This window comes from Dipteris shenzhenensis, chromosome 6 (genome assembly GCF_047967505.1).
Source record: "Dipteris shenzhenensis isolate YYH24624 ecotype China chromosome 6, Dip_SZ_1.0, whole genome shotgun sequence".
NCBI classification, from domain to species: domain Eukaryota; kingdom Viridiplantae; phylum Streptophyta; class Polypodiopsida; order Gleicheniales; family Dipteridaceae; genus Dipteris; species Dipteris shenzhenensis.
Genome location: NC_141601.1, coordinates 38,173,774 through 38,193,129, shown reverse-complemented (window position 1 = coordinate 38,193,129; position 19,356 = coordinate 38,173,774). Strand labels below are relative to the sequence as shown.

The 19,356-nt window shown below is 42.5% G+C and overlaps 1 protein-coding gene across 2 annotated transcripts in view; it reads left to right on the top strand.

Moving 5' to 3' along the window:
* PUR4 (purine biosynthesis 4) overlaps positions 1-19,356 on the top strand; it is a 51,071-nt gene that overhangs the window by 13,477 nt on the left and 18,238 nt on the right. Inside the window, exons 4-22 of one of the 2 annotated variants that reach the window (XM_087376221.1) lie at positions 1,689-1,790; positions 1,938-1,985; positions 2,067-2,184; positions 2,305-2,504; positions 2,805-2,903; positions 3,063-3,131; positions 3,407-3,514; positions 3,700-3,812; positions 3,940-4,066; positions 4,194-4,313; positions 4,545-4,616; positions 5,371-5,436; positions 5,540-5,629; positions 5,765-5,821; positions 5,940-5,993; positions 8,085-8,273; positions 8,388-8,474; positions 8,559-8,650; positions 8,738-8,840. In XM_087376221.1, coding sequence (XP_087232347.1) covers positions 1,689-1,790; positions 1,938-1,985; positions 2,067-2,184; positions 2,305-2,504; positions 2,805-2,903; positions 3,063-3,131; positions 3,407-3,514; positions 3,700-3,812; positions 3,940-4,066; positions 4,194-4,313; positions 4,545-4,616; positions 5,371-5,436; positions 5,540-5,629; positions 5,765-5,821; positions 5,940-5,993; positions 8,085-8,273; positions 8,388-8,474; positions 8,559-8,650; positions 8,738-8,840 — 1,914 coding nt within the window. Of the gene's footprint in view, positions 1-1,688; positions 1,791-1,937; positions 1,986-2,066; positions 2,185-2,304; positions 2,505-2,803; positions 2,904-3,062; positions 3,132-3,406; positions 3,515-3,699; positions 3,813-3,939; positions 4,067-4,193; positions 4,314-4,544; positions 4,617-5,370; positions 5,437-5,539; positions 5,630-5,764; positions 5,822-5,939; positions 5,994-8,084; positions 8,274-8,387; positions 8,475-8,558; positions 8,651-8,737; positions 8,841-19,356 lie in introns of those variants that run through there. The other variant, XM_087376222.1, reaches the window with a different exon arrangement.

The window sequence follows — 19,356 nt, the reverse complement described above, 5'->3', positions numbered from 1 at the left end:
GGAGGGTATGCAACCAGTTTTAGATTGATTTTCAACCAAGGCAACAAAGTGTTTGACCACATTGCAAACTTCAAACTTCTGCTTAAGAGCAAAGACCCAAGTTAAACATATGAAGTCATCTATGAATGTAATATAATAAAGATGACCTCGAAGAGACGGAGTGCGCATGGGTCCACAAACATCGAGGGAAAACGATGTGTTTTACCCAAAATACAGCGCTCACATATTTTGTTTGGAGGAGACTCCAAACGAGGCAAGAAATCAACGATTTTAAGCTTTTGCGATAACACAAGGCTGCCATAATTTACATGCCCAAACCTGACATGCCATAACTCTGCATCTTGCATGGCAGAGGTATAAGCCACAAAAGCTCATCCTCAAAGGTTACTTAGTAACCTCTTCGAGAGAAAGAAGGCAGAAGGTAAATTCTTCTGAATCCCTGGGACATACAAAACATCCTGGATGGAAAGATCTGAACCATCCACGGTTGTAGTCCATTTGCTGGTGGCGGCGAGTAATTGTCCTCCCCAAGGGGTAACCAAGATGACGCTCCAACTGTGTCCCAAGGCCATAAGATATGCTAATCACTTTTTTTGGGTGAAAATATTGATGCTTTATATTACACAATAGCTTCCCATGAATGGGGAGCTCAAAAGTACATCAATAGAAGATCTCACTATATGACAAATATATTATTAATCTATGTAGTGAGTTTGTAGACAAATATACATTGTAATCTATGTTGTGACTTGGCTGACCTACACACACACACGTGCGCACGCGCGAGCGCACACACACAACACACACGCATGCACATGTATGTATGTACACACACATACATATACATATATACATATATACACATGGTACATACATACATACACCTTATGTGTGTGTGTGTAGGTCAGCCAAGTCACAAAGCTACAAGCCCTATAAATAGCCCTTGGAGGGGGCATTCATTCATTATTTATTGGCTGCAATTTGGTACCTCACACATTGGATGCAGGCAGAGGTCTAGGATCAGTACAAGAGCAGTACCTCACATCGGCTGCATTGTAGAGCAGCAAGAAGGTTTGACGGAGCAGTATATAAGAAGCCCATTGAAGCTCCATAAGAGCACATATGCTGACAGAGTTTTGGATGTGCCAGGAGGAATTATAACATAGTTGTGAGGTGCCAAGGGTCCACATCTAGGCAGCACTCTATCTACTAGATGGTGGCACACTGAGCACACCTTTTGTATGAGTACATGTTTACTGTGTCACTCTATTGTGCTTGGTTCAATATCTGCATCTGCATCTATCTCTATCTACTTGTGTGTGCACAACGGAAGGGAGTGAGATTCAAATTTAGCACTGTGTGTTTCTTGGGCTACGCTGTATACACTTTCTTCTGCTGCGGAAGTGTGGGTTACATTCGTCTCTGTTTTCTAACACTATATACATACATATACATAGCCTATCCTTAGGGTTTGTTTTTGCATGTCTGGTCCTTGATTTGATTTCTGATTCCCTTGGGGCAGGTAGGCGGTTCCTCGTATAATTTAAATTTAGACCGTGTGCTTTTAGGGAGGAATTTTAAATTTATATGTGATAGTGGATGTGTTATCATCTTATACTGGAATATCTGCATCTTTTCCTTGATTTAATGGTTTTAACACGCGCCTTCAAACTCATCTCCAACCTCAGGTTGTGGAAGTTTCTATCGGCCAAAGTTTCCTTGATCAAATCATTCATTTTTATCGGAAGCCATTTCTATCAGAAAGTGCTGTCACAGAATTGCTGAAGCGAGTAAGTTCTTTCAGATTTCTTACAGAGTGCCCCCTATGCATGCTAATATCTGATTCCGAATGAATCACCTGAACCAGTCAAAACCATTAGCGAAGCCTGAGAGAGATCTATATGCATGTGCTTACATTGATTCTTGTTATTGTGCAGGTTCAAGAGAAAGTGTCTCCCAATATCTTTTCCATCAAGACAGAACAGGTACTTACATCACCATTCTGGTTCACGTTTCTGTGTTGAGTTCTTTGGAAGGGAACTTCATTCACTGTGTTCTGGCTTCAGTGCTTCAACATTGCTTTGAGCTCAGTCATTTCTGTGGAGAAACTGGAGGCACTTAAATGGTTGCTAAAAGAGACTTTTGAACCTGATCAATTGCAAGCTGAGAGCACTCTGGATGCCGGTAGTGCTTGTTATTGTACAATTTATTCTATTAAAGTGATCTTTTTCTTACTTAGCTCTCAACTTAAATTCTATTAAACTTCCTTTGCTGACTATTGGCACTACTTTTTGGGTGTGCCAGGTAGTTCTGTCTCATATGTAGTAGAAGTTGGTCCACGACTATCTTTCACAACTGCTTGGTCTGCTAATGCTGTCTCAATATGCAAAGCTTGTGCACTTCATGAGGTCATACGCATTGAACGGTCTAGGAGATATTTGGTGTGCATAAGTTCTGATGATCCTCCTTTAGACGCCAGCCAGCTAGAGAATTTTGCGGCATTGGTGAGTTACAAACTTATAAGGCAGTAGGTAACAAATCTAAGGTGCTGGCCTTGTGATTGCTAGTATGTATTGCAACTAACTGTGGCTGCCATGGGCTGGAGGCTGACTCCTGGTGCACTTTTTTTCAAGCACAATATTCTTTGGTTCTCATATCATACTTTTCAATACGGTAGCTTTGGTGTAAGGACTCAGCAGGGGTCTAATTAGTCTCTTTAGGATCTATTTTTTTAAAGTACAGGTGCTCAGTTTTCTTAACCTTCTAAGGATCAGTGAAATTGACTTGTATCTCCATCTATTCAGATTCATGATAAGATGACGGAATGTGTATATCCATCCAAGCTCACAACTTTCCAAACCCATGTGGTTCCTGAACCTGTCTTCCAAGTGCCCATCATGGAGGTAACACGCATTCAAAGCTCCAGATCAAATAAAGACAAGTAGCTAAGATAAGGGTTAACTCCATAATTTTGTTAGCTTATTTTCTGGATTCTTTACATGGTACCAACCTGGTTGCAAGTATTTTCACACCGAGTATGCTTAAATCTTTTGTACCTCAAGAAAGGACGGGAAGCTTTAGAGGCTATCAACAGAGAGATGGGACTTGCCTTTGATGACTTTGACCTCAAGGTATTGAATCTGTAGTAGTTGTTACACCTTGTAAGATGAAACAAGAGTAATGTGTAAAAGAAAGTAATGAAAGCTTAACTGTGCTTGACCCATAAGGCGGCAAACTGATGTTACATAGGAAATTCCCATTCTTTTGGTAATGTATGTTTTGCTTAGATCGCTGGTCGCAAATTTGCAAAAGAGCGGTTTTAAATGTGTTCGTCTTATTGTCCAGCATTGTAATAAGTTATAATGTGTAATTGCTGGATACTCCGATTTCATGTGAGTGGATGCAGTATTATACAGAGCTTTTTCAAAACGACATCAAGCGCAATCCAACAAATGTAGAACTTTTTGACATTGCACAATCCAACAGTGAACACAGTAGGCATTGGTTTTTCAAGGTAAGGAGCTGCATTTTGCATTCTGCAAAGACTACATGGAAAGTAGTGTCTTATGTTTTCTATATCCATAGTGAAATAAACTCCCTTGATGAATTGCACTATCAGCACATGTTTCCATCGCCATTTTACTTGATCTGTTTGCACAAAATGTTTTTCTTCATCGCTGCTTTCTCGTGATGTTTCAGGGTGAACTCGTAATTGATGGGGAACTTGTTCCAGATTCCTTGATGGATCTGGTGAAAGAGACGCTTAGAGCAAACACTAATAACTCTGTCATAGGGTTTAACGATAATTCAAGGTGCATTGGAGTTTGATTCATGCATTTCAGCTCTCAGGAAAACACTCATGCATATAGATGTTTACAATTGAGATAAGTATTTTTCAACTTACTTGGGTATCGATGCCCCATTCTTCTTTTACCACAGTGCTATTAGGGGCTTCCCGGTCCATGTCTTACGTCCACGGATTGCTGGTTCTCCTTCGTCTCTTGAGATGTTTAACCGTGAATTTGACATACTATTCACGGCTGAGACACACAACTTCCCTTGTGCAGTACGTATTTCCATTTTGTTTTGCACAGCAATGTTCTACCAAGATATGTTTTCCGAATCCATTTTGTATGTTGATTTTACAATGGCTTTGAACCTTTGGTCTTTATTCATATGTACAAATTTCACAGGTCGCACCTTTCCCAGGTGCAGAAACAGGTGCTGGAGGCCGTATACGAGACACACATGCAACTGGCACAGGGTCATTGGTTGTAGCGTCAACTGCTGGTTATTGTGTCGGAAATCTTCACGTAAGGCGAAACAGTGGTCTTGTTTTCTTGTTTATGTAGACTTTATTATCAATCTGTCATCTACTTTATAATGTCTATTTTTTTGACGCATGTTGGGAAGGATTTGTATTGAGTATGCATGAATTTTTCGTTTTATGAAAAATTTTGATTCATAAGATTGGATATATTGTAGTCTTATGAAGGTATATATGAATTTTTTGTTAAATCAAAGGCAGTCCGTTTGGTCTGCAGCTTGAGGGTGCTATCACCCCATGGGAAGATCCAAGCTGTGTCTACCCAAATAATTTGGCACCTCCTCTCCAGGTCTGTGTTTCCATGCGAGATTTCTTTTCTCCACACGATCATATCTTTTTAAGATGTAACAAGTTCAATCTATCAGAATTCTTTTTAAATAAAGAAATAGTACTTATCATTTTACTGTTATTCTGCTAGCTTGAGTTCGTGGAGCTATATAGATATATTTTTCAGCCATATTAGCTGGCTCAAAGATTTACACCTACTAAACATTTATGGAATGTCAGTCATCATCTTATATTGTGAGGATCCTTTCCTACATCATTGGTATGCGTTCCCTATATATGCCAAATCAAAACAGTTTGTCTCTACCAATAGTTTAAGTTCATATTTAGAGAATGCAGGCTAATTTTTGTTTAACCTTCCCCCTAAGGGCTAGCCTTTACTGTGTGCGCCCACTATCTCCAAAAGTCTGAGCAGCTTGTTGCAACAGTCTTTTTTGGAATGTTGGTATTGCCTACCTTATAGAAGCAATTGTTGCACAATTAGTTGTTTTTAATTGATGTGCTATTCTAATAGATTATCATGCTTTTTAATCTTTGGAACTGCAAACAAAAAATCAAACTTTGAATGAATATCTCACGGGTAATGTTGAGGTTTTTCTTTTAATTATTTTTTTCTTATTTTTGCCAATGAGAGGAAAAAAATGGCGTAATGATGTTTGGCCTTTGGAACTGCAAACAAGAATACATAATACCATTCATATACATTTGCACATTTAGCTGGATGTTGGCCATATGAATCATTGGGGTTCTGCTTGCAGATTTTGATTGATGCAAGCGATGGTGCATCGGATTATGGTAACAAATTTGGAGAACCCTTGATCCAGGTTAGGGAGTGTTTTGGAAGGCTGTAACCTGCATGCTCCACTGTTGCACTTGGTGTCTTTCTTAATTCAATTTTGACTCACAACGCCCTTCATCTATCTGCAGGGCTTCACTCGAACATTTGGAATGACATTGCCTAGTGGAGAACGGAGAGAGTGGCTAAAGCCGATCATGTTCAGTGCTGGGATTGGCCAGGTCTGTTTGGGCGCCCCAATTGAAGCAATAAGATGGTCAAGCTCACATGCAAAGTAACTGAAGTATTGATGGATACTTACGTTTGTAGATGGCATTTTATCATTGGTTTATTGAGGAAATGTGGACCTTTTCCAGATTGATCATGAACATGTGAAGAAAGGGGAACCTGAACTGGGCATGCTTGTCGTCAAGGTCTGTTTTCATTTACAATCTATCAGTAGGTTTCAAGTACTAAATGATTCGACCTTTTGCATCAATAGATTTTGTTATCGGATGCGTTATAAGACAATTTTCATGTGGGCTTGGACAGATTGGGGGTCCAGCTTACAGAATCGGTATGGGAGGTGGGGCAGCCTCCAGTATGGTAAGTGGCAACACTTACGTGGAAATTGCAATGTGTTCAGTGGCTTATGTATAGGAAGTATGTCCCTCTACTCATTGAAAAGTTAAAGTTGGTATTAGTATTAGTGTGTGTGAGTGGATAAGGGGTGAATTGGAAGAGCCCTAGAGAACGATCAAAGTATGTAGTATGGGAAAAGCAGGGGGGAGGGTTTGGGTAATTATGAGAGGGGGAAAGCCCTCCTCCAATGGCAGGAAGACAGGGGAGCGGGAGGGGAAGAGAGGCAAGAACGGGGGAGACCGGCTAGTAGGGAGGAGGCGGAGCAGGCAGCGTTTTCTCTCAGCTTCTGCCGTATTAGCGGACATGCAAATTTCACCTTGTGAAGTTTTCGTCCAAGTTGCGGCCTGCTGGTATTGTGATAATTCTTTCTATCTTAAATGGTGCGTTGCCCTATCAGCTAGATTTAGATTTAGATGCTCGTTGGGGAGAGACTAAAATGAAAATGTTTAGACTTCACAAGCAGTTGTAGCTTGAATGAAGAGATTTTGGACTACCTTTTGATTAGCCTTCTCCTTTAGTGCTAGCCTTCATCATGGCTGAGTCTGCCCTTCACCTCCGGAGTGCCGACAGAAACTCAGTACGAAGACTGTGTATAAATGTATGCTCAAGTATGTGTGGGTGTGTGGATTTGTATGTGTGAGAGCATATTTTTATACTATGGTCTACACCCACTGTTGGGCGCTGATGACGTCAGTGGGGATGTCATAGTAGCTAGTCCCTGCTATGCATGATGGAGTTTATGGTTTTCAACCTTGTGAGTGACTATCATGAGATTGAAACTGCACTATGTTGTGTTTTTAGAGGATGAGTTTGGGAATGTTCCTGGATTCATCTAGGTATATAGTAGCAGCCTCCCTCTGGTGCCTGAGAATGGGGCTGACCCTCAGCAAAGAGGTAATCCAAGAAGGGGAAACACATTGACATGGAGCATCTTAAGCCAAATAATTCGCTGGCTCAACCTCCACATGCAAATTTTCCTAGTCAGCCATCGCTTCAGCCCCTACATGAGTCTGTTGACAAGACATGCCAGTGAAGTATGATCACCACAGATGCCTTGTGAGAATATTATGATCACCACGAATGCCTTGTGAGAGCACAAGAGCATATTTTTCAGTTACAGCAGGAGATTGAAGAACTTAAGCTTCGATTATGATCACCACGAATGCCTTGTGAGAGCACAAGAGCATATTTTTCAGTTACAGCTGGAGATTGAAGAACTTAAGCTTCGATTGTGAAAGTTCAAGAAATGGAAAGTACCGGTAAGCAAGAATTTATAGCAAAGGTGATGCAGAAATACAATACACCTCCTGCATCTCTCTCATATGATCAACATTCTGATGAAGTCAATGAGCAAAGAGACGACAGCAGAATTGGAGGGCTAAGTCAACAAAGTCGATCTCATGAGGAGATTATATTACGGAGCATAAAGGAAGATCCGATAATGCTATGTCTCTAAGAATTGGGGTTTGCCAGACGGATGGCACGGTCGAGAGTGGGACACAACAAAAGTAAGGGGTCACATGGTCAAATCCATTGTAGAGGGACAAGGTAGAAAAGATAAGGGTCCGAGCACAAATTAAAGGGCATGAAGTTAGATATTAGAGGAGCTCACTCCGAATGATTTAAAAAAAAGCCACAGAACTCAGTGAAGTAAGGGAAGCTAGGACGGAGGGCAGAAGGTCTTTTACAGAGAGGGGAGAGGGGAAAGCACCCATCAAAGACTTAAAGCCTCAAACCCAAATTCTGTCCTGAACTGATGTAATGAGATAATTGTGGAGATGCTTTATGCACTCCTATATTGTGGATTTGATTGTTTTAGTCTGTGCTTCCAGATGGGACAATTGTGAGGCAATCTTCGAATGCCTTTTTTGCTGGCTTTGCCAATCCACCTGCTTTCATGTTCTGTTTCACCATGCTTTAGTGAAACTGGTTTTAGTGTAGAGCTTTGTATCTGCAGACAGGGATTTTCTCTGACTAGCAGCTGCCAGTTTTTACTTTGTCCACAGCTTGTGGATATGCACTCTTTCATTTTGTTCTTTAATCGTACATGTTCAGGTCAGTGGTCAAAATGATGCAGAGCTGGACTTCAATGCAGTTCAGAGAGGAGATGCAGAGATGGCACAGAAGTTATACCGTGTGATTAGGGCATGTGTGGAAATGGGGAAAAGTAATCCTATCATAAGTATACATGATCAAGGTGCTGGAGGCAATTGTAATGTGGTGAAAGAAATCATATATCCTAAGGTGAAGGACCAAAGATACCTTTGTAGACTTTGTTTTGTGGATGCTTACAATGTTTTGTGTATACTAGCTGCAGGCTAACAGGAATCTCTTTTTGCATAAATGATGGTCTTTTAGGGTGCAGAAATTGATATCAGGTCAATTGTGGTTGGTGACAATACCTTGTCAGTGCTGGAGATATGGGGTGCTGAGTATCAGGAGCAGGTGAATATGCTTCATGCGGAGGCTCAATTGATCATATTCTTCCTCCTTGAGTTATTTTAAACTAACCTTTTATCTTGGTGTTAGGATGCGCTGCTGATCCGGCCTGAAAGTGAACACCTTCTACGTGCTATTTGTGAAAGGGAGAGGGTTTCCATGGCTGTCATAGGAACGATAAGGTTTTTAATTTTTATATTCTCTTTGTTGCAAGCTAGGGATTTTGAAGTGCAGGTGTGGTCATCCTGCTATTTTCTCTGATTTTGCAGTGGTTCTGGGAAAATTGTCTTGGTAGATTCAATGGCAAGAGATGAAGCTGCTGATAGTGGTCGTTCTTCCCCACGTCATGCAGTTGACCTTGACCTTGACAAAGTAAGTGGGATCTACGTTTAGAAAGCAGTCTGTCTATCCAAGAAATTTTATTATCTTTTTAAGCCTGAAGGGCAACCTTGCCTGTGCAAACGGGAGAACTGAAGCATCATTTTGGGTATTGAAGTTTCCCTTTTCTGATCTTTTGTAGTTTGGCCTTCTAGGAAAGACATTGTATTGGGTTTGACAGTTCAATTCAAAAGTCAGTTTATTGACCTTGCTTTACGGTCTTTTCTACTTCTTATTGTCAACTAGTTAAGTGCGACTCCAAAACTCCCTCTTCACAGCACAAGCACTTACAGCCCGTCTTCTACACATCTCCTCACCCATGGCTTCATACTCAATCGAACTCTCTACATGACACAACACAAACCATTTCTCCTACCTAATCACCCAATGCAACTAAAGTCTCACTCGTTTAAATTAAATTTCATTTATTTACAATGCTTGTTGTGGAATTCCCATCCTTTCTTTGTTCTGACGAGAGTGCTCTTGCGTCCTTTGGATTGCTCCTTTGTCTTGCAGATTACTCTTTTGTTGTGTCGACTACTCCCACTTAATGTGTACTTGGTTGTCTTACAATGAGTATGCTTGTCAAATTGCCATAGGCTGTGCTTGCCATATTCTACAATTTTTCGAAATCAAGTAGACTTGACCATCTAGCATGTGCTTGCCACTTTGGTCATGTGCTGACTCTTGTCCTTCTTTGAATCTTATTATTTTTGAATGATTGTGTTTGCCACTTTTTCCGTCTTTGGATATATTCTTTGGCTCAGATCTTTGTGCAAATTGCCATATGCGGCTTGATCCTTTCTTGCCTTTTTTGTCAATACAGAAATTGTTACTTTGATGGATTTGCTGTCATTTAATTGTTCTAGTCCTTGTAAGCTCAACTGAAGAACATACATTAAGATAGAATTTGACCTACGTGCAGTTCCACTGGCTGAATTTGCAACTCATAAATCTGTTAGGATAATGATCTCATTTGTTGTCATCATTTTCATTATATTTTTTTGTCAAACATGAGGTTCCTTTGGTTACTAGGATTGAGACTTGTGAACAGTGTTCAAGGGTCCCGTAGCTCCAGGTCAAGGATTCTGATTTAGAATGTGATGTTAGCTAAGCTGAGGTATCGAGGGTCCTCTAGCTTATGGGTCAGTTTTTTAAGGACGATACATACACACGGCACGCCACATGTCAATCTAGGATTTAATCTCACTCAGAGTTGAGGATTTCTTACAGAACCCTCACTTTCTTTTTACGACCAAGGTGTGCAATTAATTTCAGCTTTGCTCTTCTACTGTGCTCTCTGTCCTCTCCATTTCCAATCAAGTGGTACCAGAGCCACTTCCTGGAGCAGTCCTACGTCAAGTTCATGTGCTTGTGAACCGCTGGAGGTGATCTGAGAGAGCAAGCCCAAGGAAACCAGTGAGGCCAGGCCACTTACATCTACAGCCTTCTGCAAGCTGTATGGACATCTGCACAGTAGTTGCAGTACTCAAAATGAATTTTTTTCTAGGTAGCACACATCTTGCGGTGATTTTCAAAAGTTGTTAATTTTGCGTGGGGGAAATTCACACACAGTTCTGTACAGTCTGTAAGGAACCCTAACAATAGGCCGAAAATCAGAATTTGGCAAAACAGCTCCAGTTATAGGTGATTTTACATTGGGTGGCCGTGTTTCATTTCTAATTGCAGTTTCAGACTTTAGAATAGGCTCATTTTGGTGTTTCAGCCCACACATGTGAGATACTTGCAAAAAATCAAAAGACAGCTTGTTTTATTGTTTTTGGCTGTGAACGTGGCCGTTTTTTACTTTAGTGTGTCAATTTTGATTATGAGTGCACACCTGATTGCTAAACTAAGAAGTGCTGTGTTTTACTATTTTTGGGCACTCTTTTCATGAGGTATGAGGGGAAAGGCATCTCTATTTGGTGATTTCAGCAAAACTCACGTTAGGGTAATACTTTTATTATGGTACTATTGTGTCATTTCACATCTCTTTGTGTAGTCATTGCTAGCATGTCTAGCGTTGAAGAAAAGCTCAGTGGCACCGGGGACTATTTAATATGGAAGTTCGCCATGGAAATGATCTTTGATTGGCAAGTTGAGGGCGTGCAAGCAAATTTTAGGCCTAAATTTTGAGTGCCTTTGAGATATCTGAAGACTCTCTTCATTGCCTGCCAATGCTATGAATTGGGCGTGTGCATGAATCTGCTGAGTTGAGATACTGCATACTGTAAGTCAGGTTTGGTATGACATAAATAAATAAGGCATCCAACAGCGTGCTGATAAAGAGTGATATCACATGGGGGGCTCCCATCATGAGCTGAGAATTTGAAGCCAGGGTCCATTGGAGTAGAGATTGGCTTGCAATCCTCGAACTGAAAACGATCAAGGAGCTGTCCAGTATACTTGGACTGAGACATCATGATACCTCCCTCAACATGAGCAAACTGAATGCCCAAATAATAGTGGAGCTGTCCCATGTCTGACATTTCAAAAACCTGCTGCAAATCAGCCTTGAAAGCTGCAATTTGCTGAGTATCTGGGCCCGTGATGAGCATATCATCCACATATAAAATCAGCACTAAAAAATCAGATCCACTCCCGTGGACATAAAGAGTGGGTTCTGTGGGGCTATTCTGAAAATTAAGGGATAGTAAGTGTGCATGAATTTTGGCATACCATGCCCTGGGTGCCTGCTTCAAACCATAAAGGGCTTTTCTAAGCCGGCATACCTTATTTTCAGAATTAACAACCTCAAAGCTAGGAGGTTGGGTGACGTATACTTCTTCCTGCAGATCCCCATGAAGAAAAGCAGTCTTGATGTCAAGTTGGTGCACTTGCTAATGATGATGGGCTGCAATGGCAATGACATATCTAATGGTAGTAATCCGGGATGTAGGAGCAAAGGTCTTCTCAAAGTCAATGCCTTGTTGTTGGGCATACCCTTTTGCAACAAGACGGGCTTTGTATCGATCTTTGCTGCCATCAAATTTTGTAGACCCACCCGGCACCAATGGCATGCTTGCCGGGAGGAAGATCTACTAATTCCCATGTGTCATTTTTGGCAATGGATTGGAACTCAGCTCTCATTGCATCCATCCACTCTTTGCTGTCAAAAGCATCTTTATGGCACAAGGGCTCTTCATTGCAAGCTGTAGCAAGGAGTGCAAATTCAAGAAAGTGACCATGCATCTGTCTATTCCCTGATCTTGTCCGGGCAGCAAAAGGCTGATCTTGTTTGCTGTCCCTCAATGTATCAAGAAGCCATATGGGAACTTGCCTTTGCTATCTATTGACAGCTCTTTCTTCAATGATTGCGTCATGAATAGTGGGATCATTTTGGGCTGGAAGAGAAACCTGTAAATCAGCATGAGGTAGTGGCTGGTTATTGCTTGGTGGAGGGCTTGCAGGAGGCTCATGTTGCTGGTCAAAGTCCTCTTCTGAGGATGGCAGAGGTAACCAAGATTCAAAGGCATCAACATGTCAACATCTGGCTTAGCTTTGCAGTCCACAAGTGGAGAAGCTGAATGTTCAGCAAAGATTATATCTCTACTGATAATAATCTTCCCAGTATTTGGTTGGTATAACCGATAACCTCTGCTCTCGTGGCTGTAACCAATAAATATGCATTTGATTGCCTTGTCATCAATCTTATGTCTTAGCTGAGATGGTACATGAACATATGCAAGAGACCCAAAAACTCTCATGTGTGAAAGTGAAGGCTTCTTGCCTTTCCATGTTTCATAAGGTGTAACAGTCTTCAATGCCCGTGTAGGTGATCTATTCAGCACATAGTTGGCACACATCACTGCATCAAGCCAAAATTTATTGGGCAAAGACTTGGCCTTAAGCATGCATCTGGTCATCTCCATTGTGGACCTGTTTTTCCTTTCAGAAACAAGATTCTGCTAAGGAGTGTAAGGAGTAGTACATGAGTGAATAATACCCCGTGAAGAGAGAAATGCATCAAACTCCTTTGACATATACTCTCCCCCCCTATTTGTGTTGGGGGTGACAACTTGCATCTTGATTCATTCTCAACCATTTTCAGCCACCTTTGAAAGCATAAGAAAACTTCAGATTTGACTTTTAAAGGATATACCCAGCAATATCTTGTGAAATCATCAATGAGAGTCATAAAATATTTGTACCCCCCAATGGCATTTGTCTTCATTGGGCCACATACATCACTGTGTACTAGCTGCAATTTCCTTTGTGAGAGTTTTGGACAATTCTTTTGAAAAGGAAATCGATGCATCTTACCCAAAAGACAACCCTCACACACATGTTTGGAAACTATGTGAGTTTGAGGTACATCATTTGCCATCTGCTGTGAATGTAGCTTTGCAAGAGCTCTATAATTGAGATGACCCATTCTCTCATGCCAAAGATGAGTTTCAGCAAGCTGTGAATCTGAAATTGCAAATGCTTCAATAGAAAGTGCAGCTGAGTGATGATCAAGGTGATAAAGCCCCTTTTGCTAAGTGCCAGTGAGAACTATGGCATTGTCATCACGAAGATCATAAACTAGGTATTTGTAGCCATCAAAAATCACTTTGAAGCCTGAAGTGAAATTGCTGAAATTGAAATCAAGTTGACTTCAATTCCAGGCACAAAAAGAACATTTGTCAGAGTGACAGGATGGCTTGAAATGGATGTGAGCTGCACATCTCCAATTCCTTTTACAGCATATGAAGCATTATTAGCACGTGTGACAATCCCCCCTAGAGGTGCATCAGCTAAAGAATGAAACAACTGTTTGCAAGGTGTGACATGCTTGGAAGGACCACTATCAAAGTACCAGGACTGAGCATCATTAGCAGTAAAGAATGCATCAGCTTTGGAGGGATCAAATGAGCAATGGACAGCCCATGCCCAATCATCCTAAAGAGCATGTGCATGTGAAGCATCTTCTAGCTCATGGGATTCAATAGCATGAGAGGCATTAACTGTCAATCCTGCTTTCTTTTTCTCCGAAGCAATGCGCTTCCTGCATTCTGAAATGTCATGTCCAGGCTTGCGACAATAGTTGCATCTTTTCTTCTTTGACTTATCTGCTGTATTTTTAGATGCATGGGAGGAATTGCAGCTGCTATGCACAGATTTTGGCTTGCCCATAGGCTTGGAAGCCTTGCCTCTTCCTATCTGCTGTGAAGCAAATGCATGATTAGGAATAATGGCTTGTCTATTAGCTCTACTTTGCTCTTCTTGCAAAAGCAAAGTAACTAGCTGATCAAAAGAATAGTGGTCTGGATTACCATGGCCACTAATCGAAGGGTTGTAGCAAACCCTTGATATGTATCTGGCAGTCCATTCAATGTGGTACTGACAAGCTGTGAATTTGGCACCACCTCATCAATGTTGGCAAGTTGTTCCATGAGGTCCTTGACCTTTGTCAGGTATGCATCCATAGAGTCACCTTCATTCATGCTAACTTCCTGTAATTGCCTTCTCAAATATGCAACACGTGTCTCATTGCAAATCTGATAGAGAGAAGCCAATTTATCCCAAGCATCCTTTGCTATCCTGCAAGACCAGATGCGTGGAATAATGATTCTCTTGCATGATAAAGCAATACATGAATGTGCATTTGCATCTCTTGCATCCCATCTTGTCTGTTCTTGAGTTGGAAGAGTAGTAGGAGGAGTGCTAGAAGATGAGGCATCAGGAGTAGTACCCCCTGCGGAGGGACCAGCAGTAGAGGCAACCACTGTAGCATTGGCTGGCCTCAGATAAACCCCATTCCACAAATGCTTTGCAACAAGAATATGTTTCATGAGATAAGACCACATCGGATAGTTGGTGCCATCCAACTTATCATCTTCACGAAGAATGCCAAATAGATCTTGATTGTTCCCAGCCATAGCAAATGTGATACCCTGAAAAAGACCTGAAAACCCAAAAAGCCTCAAGGCTATCACTGCAAAAAGCTGGCTGTCCAAAAATAACAGCAAATATCTGCAAATTTCCGACCCAAATCAAAGGGCAAATGCAGATCTGACCCAAATGTGACTGTGGCAGGTAATGTTCACTGAAAAAACAGCAAATCTGGCAAAAGTCCCAAATTTATTGAGGGCAAATGGGCCAAAAAGAGGGCAAATGCAGAAAAGCCCCAAATTTTGCTGAAATTTTTGCAAATGTGACCCAATGTATGCGAATCTGACCCAATGTATAGCCTCAAGGCTTGAAACTGCAAAAATATGAGTTACTGTCCCAAACACCAGTTGAAATTGAGCTCCCAACACAAAAGCCCCAAAATTATTGTTGACTTGAGTGATGACGTGGCACAATGTGACAGTCCTGAACTTGAAATTAACTGAAAACTTCAAATTTTGGAAGGATTTCAGTTGTTAACCTTGTCAAAAGTATTGTATTGACATGTTGAAGGTCCAGATGTCAAAAGCCCTAAATTTTTCGGTTGGAAATTAGGGTTTGACAGTAAAAAACTGTCAAAAAACAGTAAAGACTGCAAGAAATTTAACACGTGCCAAATGCTGTACCAAATCCCGGAGTAAACACAATTGTACGGATGCCAGTACGGTAACAGGTACTATGCCTGTACGGAGGTTGTATGATGCTTGTACGGAGGCTGTATGATGCCTGTACGGAGGTTGCACGAAGCCTATACGGACGATGTACTGAATGCAGTATGAAGCAGATAATTGAATCCAACGTACGGAAGTATGGATGCAGTTATGAGGTAAGTACGGTGTAATGAACAGGTAAATTTCTGGTACGCTGTACGAAAACTATACAACACAGTATTGTATGTAGGTACGGACGTACGGAAGGTGCAGCGCAAGGGAGCACAATACGGCACAATACTATATGCAGGTACAGATGTACGACGCCGGTACATTGTATAACAGCGGATGTACACCAATGTACGACGAGTGTACGGATCGCAGGTACGACATTGAGCAGGTACGAGCAGCTGGTACAAAAAATGTACGGGCTGTAGGGGGACAGGAAGCAGATCCGGGCTCTGATACCACTGTAGGATCGGTTGAGAGAGAGAGAGTGAAGGTAGCAAAGCGTCACACACGTCTTAGCCGTCCTGTCAAACTTGGATAGTGAAAATGAGAAGTACAAGGTACAAGTACCTAGACCTAGGACTGAGTGTCCTAGGTGTCACATAGGACTAAGTGTCCTATGTGGCCTAAAAGGCACTAACTCTACAAGTGCCTATATTTATGCCTACAAGGCACATACCATGGCCTATAGGGAATCACTAGAACCACCAGAAGATGGCCTACATGAGCAGCCAGTCACATGTAACGATTAGCAAGATTAAAGGCACATATACCACATGATGGTGATGTCTATTTCAAGCCACAAGCTGCGGCTTAGGCATTTGATGACGATCCAGATACATTTTCATGTGGGACAACAAAAAAAATCTAAATTTGTATGATTGGACTTATTCTAGTCTTACAAAGGTACATTTTCATGTGGGACAGATATGCAGCCATGTACAAGACAGCTCTTTTTTTTTTTGGGGGGGGGGGGTGTTTGCAAAGAAAAGAACCCTCTATTAATGCTTGAAAAAATCGAAAAAGGCTGAAAGAAAAAGCCGGCCTGTTCTAGAGAAACCCAGCTCACTGCCTAAGGGATCTTTGGTACTAGGGCTAACAACTAGGTGGGGAGACTATACATCTAGGGAATCCCTCGCGGAGCGAATATGTAAAAAATTCATGCAGGCCAAGCCTTGCAAAATCAAGCGCGCCTCGCGACAGTCGCCCTAGAGCTTGGGGTCCCAGGCTCCGAGGTGGAGCAAAGGGTGTAGATGATATCTTGCAAGATGGCGGCCAAGGTAGCCGAGGGTGGAATTGGATGCTCACCCATCACCAGATTGCAGCGAGCAACCCAAATGTTCCACGCAATAGTACTGGCTACTACCTCCCATATGCTGTCCTGCGGTAGGAGGAAGAGGAACGAGGTTATCAGGAGGAACCGCCTCATCGAGCTCTATCCTCTGAATGATCTGACCCTATATCTGGTAAGCTGGGGAGATCTCATCAATCTGGAATGCGTGCCCTCACTCAGTCAACCAGGTCACCATCCCCCATGTGTAGTCCCTCTAAAGGCTCTGCATACGGGTCATAATCCTGAGGGCTCTCATCCAAATCCTTGCTGCGCTACGACAGCTCCAAAGGCAATGAGGGATCGTCTCCAGAAAAGAAGCAGAGCAGCAATGACATTGCCCCTCCACCCGCATCTGCTCCAACCACAGGCTGATGGGCAAGCCTCCTTGGGTAGCCGGCCAGAAGAAGTAGGAGATCTTCCTTTGCTGCAAATTGGACCATAACTGCGTCCAAAACCTGGAACGGACCTCCCGGGGTACTCTTTGGGTCACCCAATGCCTCTCCCCCGAAGGGATTCACATTGAAGAGTCCATCTGAAGCCTCTTGTCAATTTGTGTGGTGTAGGAAAAGAAGGGCACCTCGTCCACCTGCTCAGCAAGGACGTCCCTAGAGGGCCAGAATCACTGTCGCGGATCCCACTGAACCTCCCTCAAGGGCCTACCCTTCCAAAGCCAGAGGTGCCATCTGGGGGGCATCCTGCTCTGAGATACTGGGAGGATCAATGTGCCACTCTTTCGCCAAACGTCCCACCACTCTGATCATCTGCCAATGAATGCCATCCAGACTCCCATCCATCTCTGGGTCTCTCTGAGTGAGTGCCTGGAGTAGGCCTCCAGTTTCTTATACCATATAAAGAAAGTAAAGACTAATGATAGCTGAAGAAGAAATTTATATCACCAAAGGAACTCAATACAAGATAAGAGATATCTGAGAAAGAAACTGTGGAGGGAGCAAACAACAGTCCTCTAGAACAGCCAACTGAAGTGGGCTCTGCACTAGCTCCACTAGCTGGAACTGAACCAGATCTGGGTCAGGAACCTATTGCCAGAAGAGCAAAGGTTTTGCTGCAGATCTGGAGGAAATAATACAGCAGTAGAGAAATAAGTCGATGCTGATCTGGAGCAGCAGCAGGAGAGGATGATGAAGCGGAGACAGAGGAGGCAGAGATGTTGGAGCTGAAGCAGAGGAGGCAGAGGATGCTGGAGAGTATGCAGGAGTGGAGGCACAGACGGCAGAAATGTTGGAGCGCAGGTGTGCAGCAGCCTGTTCCAACAAGAGGTTTCAGGAGGAACGGGAGTAGGTGCGTCATCAGCAGGGAGAATAGAGGAATTTTTTAGAACATCTCTTTCATCGAAGACCACATCACGGCGAACCAAAACTTTGTTTGTGCGAGGATCAAATAAGCGATAAGCTTTGGCTTCCGCTGAGTAGCCAACGAGAAGTAGAAGTACAGCACGAGTTCTAGTTTACCGCGAGTATCATTGGGAGTATGAGTGTACGCGCGGCATCCAAAGATGCGGGTATGAGAAATAGATGGTTGGTTTCCATCGAAAGCCTCAAAAGGCGTCATGTTCGGGATGGGCTCAGTAGGGCAACGATTAAGGAGATAGACAGAAGTGTTCACGGCTTTTGGCCAAAGACGTTCGGGCAACTCGACTGCAAAAAGCATGGAGCGTGCCATGTTCATGACTGTGCGCTATCTCCTTTCGACACGAGCATTTTGGGAGGGCGAATTGGGAGATGTAAGATGGCGTTGGATACCATGCTCGTGAAGGAAGTGAGTGAATTCATGGGAAATGAATTCACCACCATTATCACTACGAGCAATCCCAATAGGCTTCCCCGTTTGATTCATGACCAATCGAGCCCAAGTAGCAACGAAGGAAAAAGTGTCAAATTTCTCTTTCATGAAGAACACCCATTGATATTGAGAGTAATCATCCACAATTAAGAAGAAATATTGTGAGCCATTCAATGAAGGAACATGAGATTTGCCACTAATATTGAGGTGGATTAGATGCAATATCTCACTGGCTCGAGAAGTGGAATGAGAAGGAAAAGGAGTCGGCTTTGTTTGCCTAATTGGCATGGACGGCAAATATCTTTGGCTCGCAAAAATTGAGGTAGGCCGTCAATCAAATGATCCCGAGACATTTCATATAAAGAGTCATAGGACAAATGTCCGAGACGATAATGCCACAATCGTTCTGTGTCAGTTGGATCTTTCAGGATAGCAAGACCATGAAACCGATGAAACTCAGAGCTGGTATTGGAAGGAGTCGCGAGAAATTGTGTCATGAGGTACAGACCATGAGGTTGGGCTTCGCCCTGAGCTAAAAGGAGTCCCGATGTCTCATCTATGATTTTGACATGCATCTTTGTAAATAGTACCGCGTGGCCAAGAAGGCAAAGTTGATGGACGGAAAGAAGATTGACCCCTAATTGGGGGACATAAAACACTTGATCCAACTGAGCAAGATTGGGGCCTTTGTCGGTATCAAATGTGATTGAACCAACGCCACGAATAGGAGCGACAGAGTTTATGCCACAACGGACTCCCCCTGTTGCCGGTTGGCGAGAAATGAAGAGATCACGATGAGGGGTCATATAATGAGTGGCTCCACTATCCACAATCCAAGGGGCTT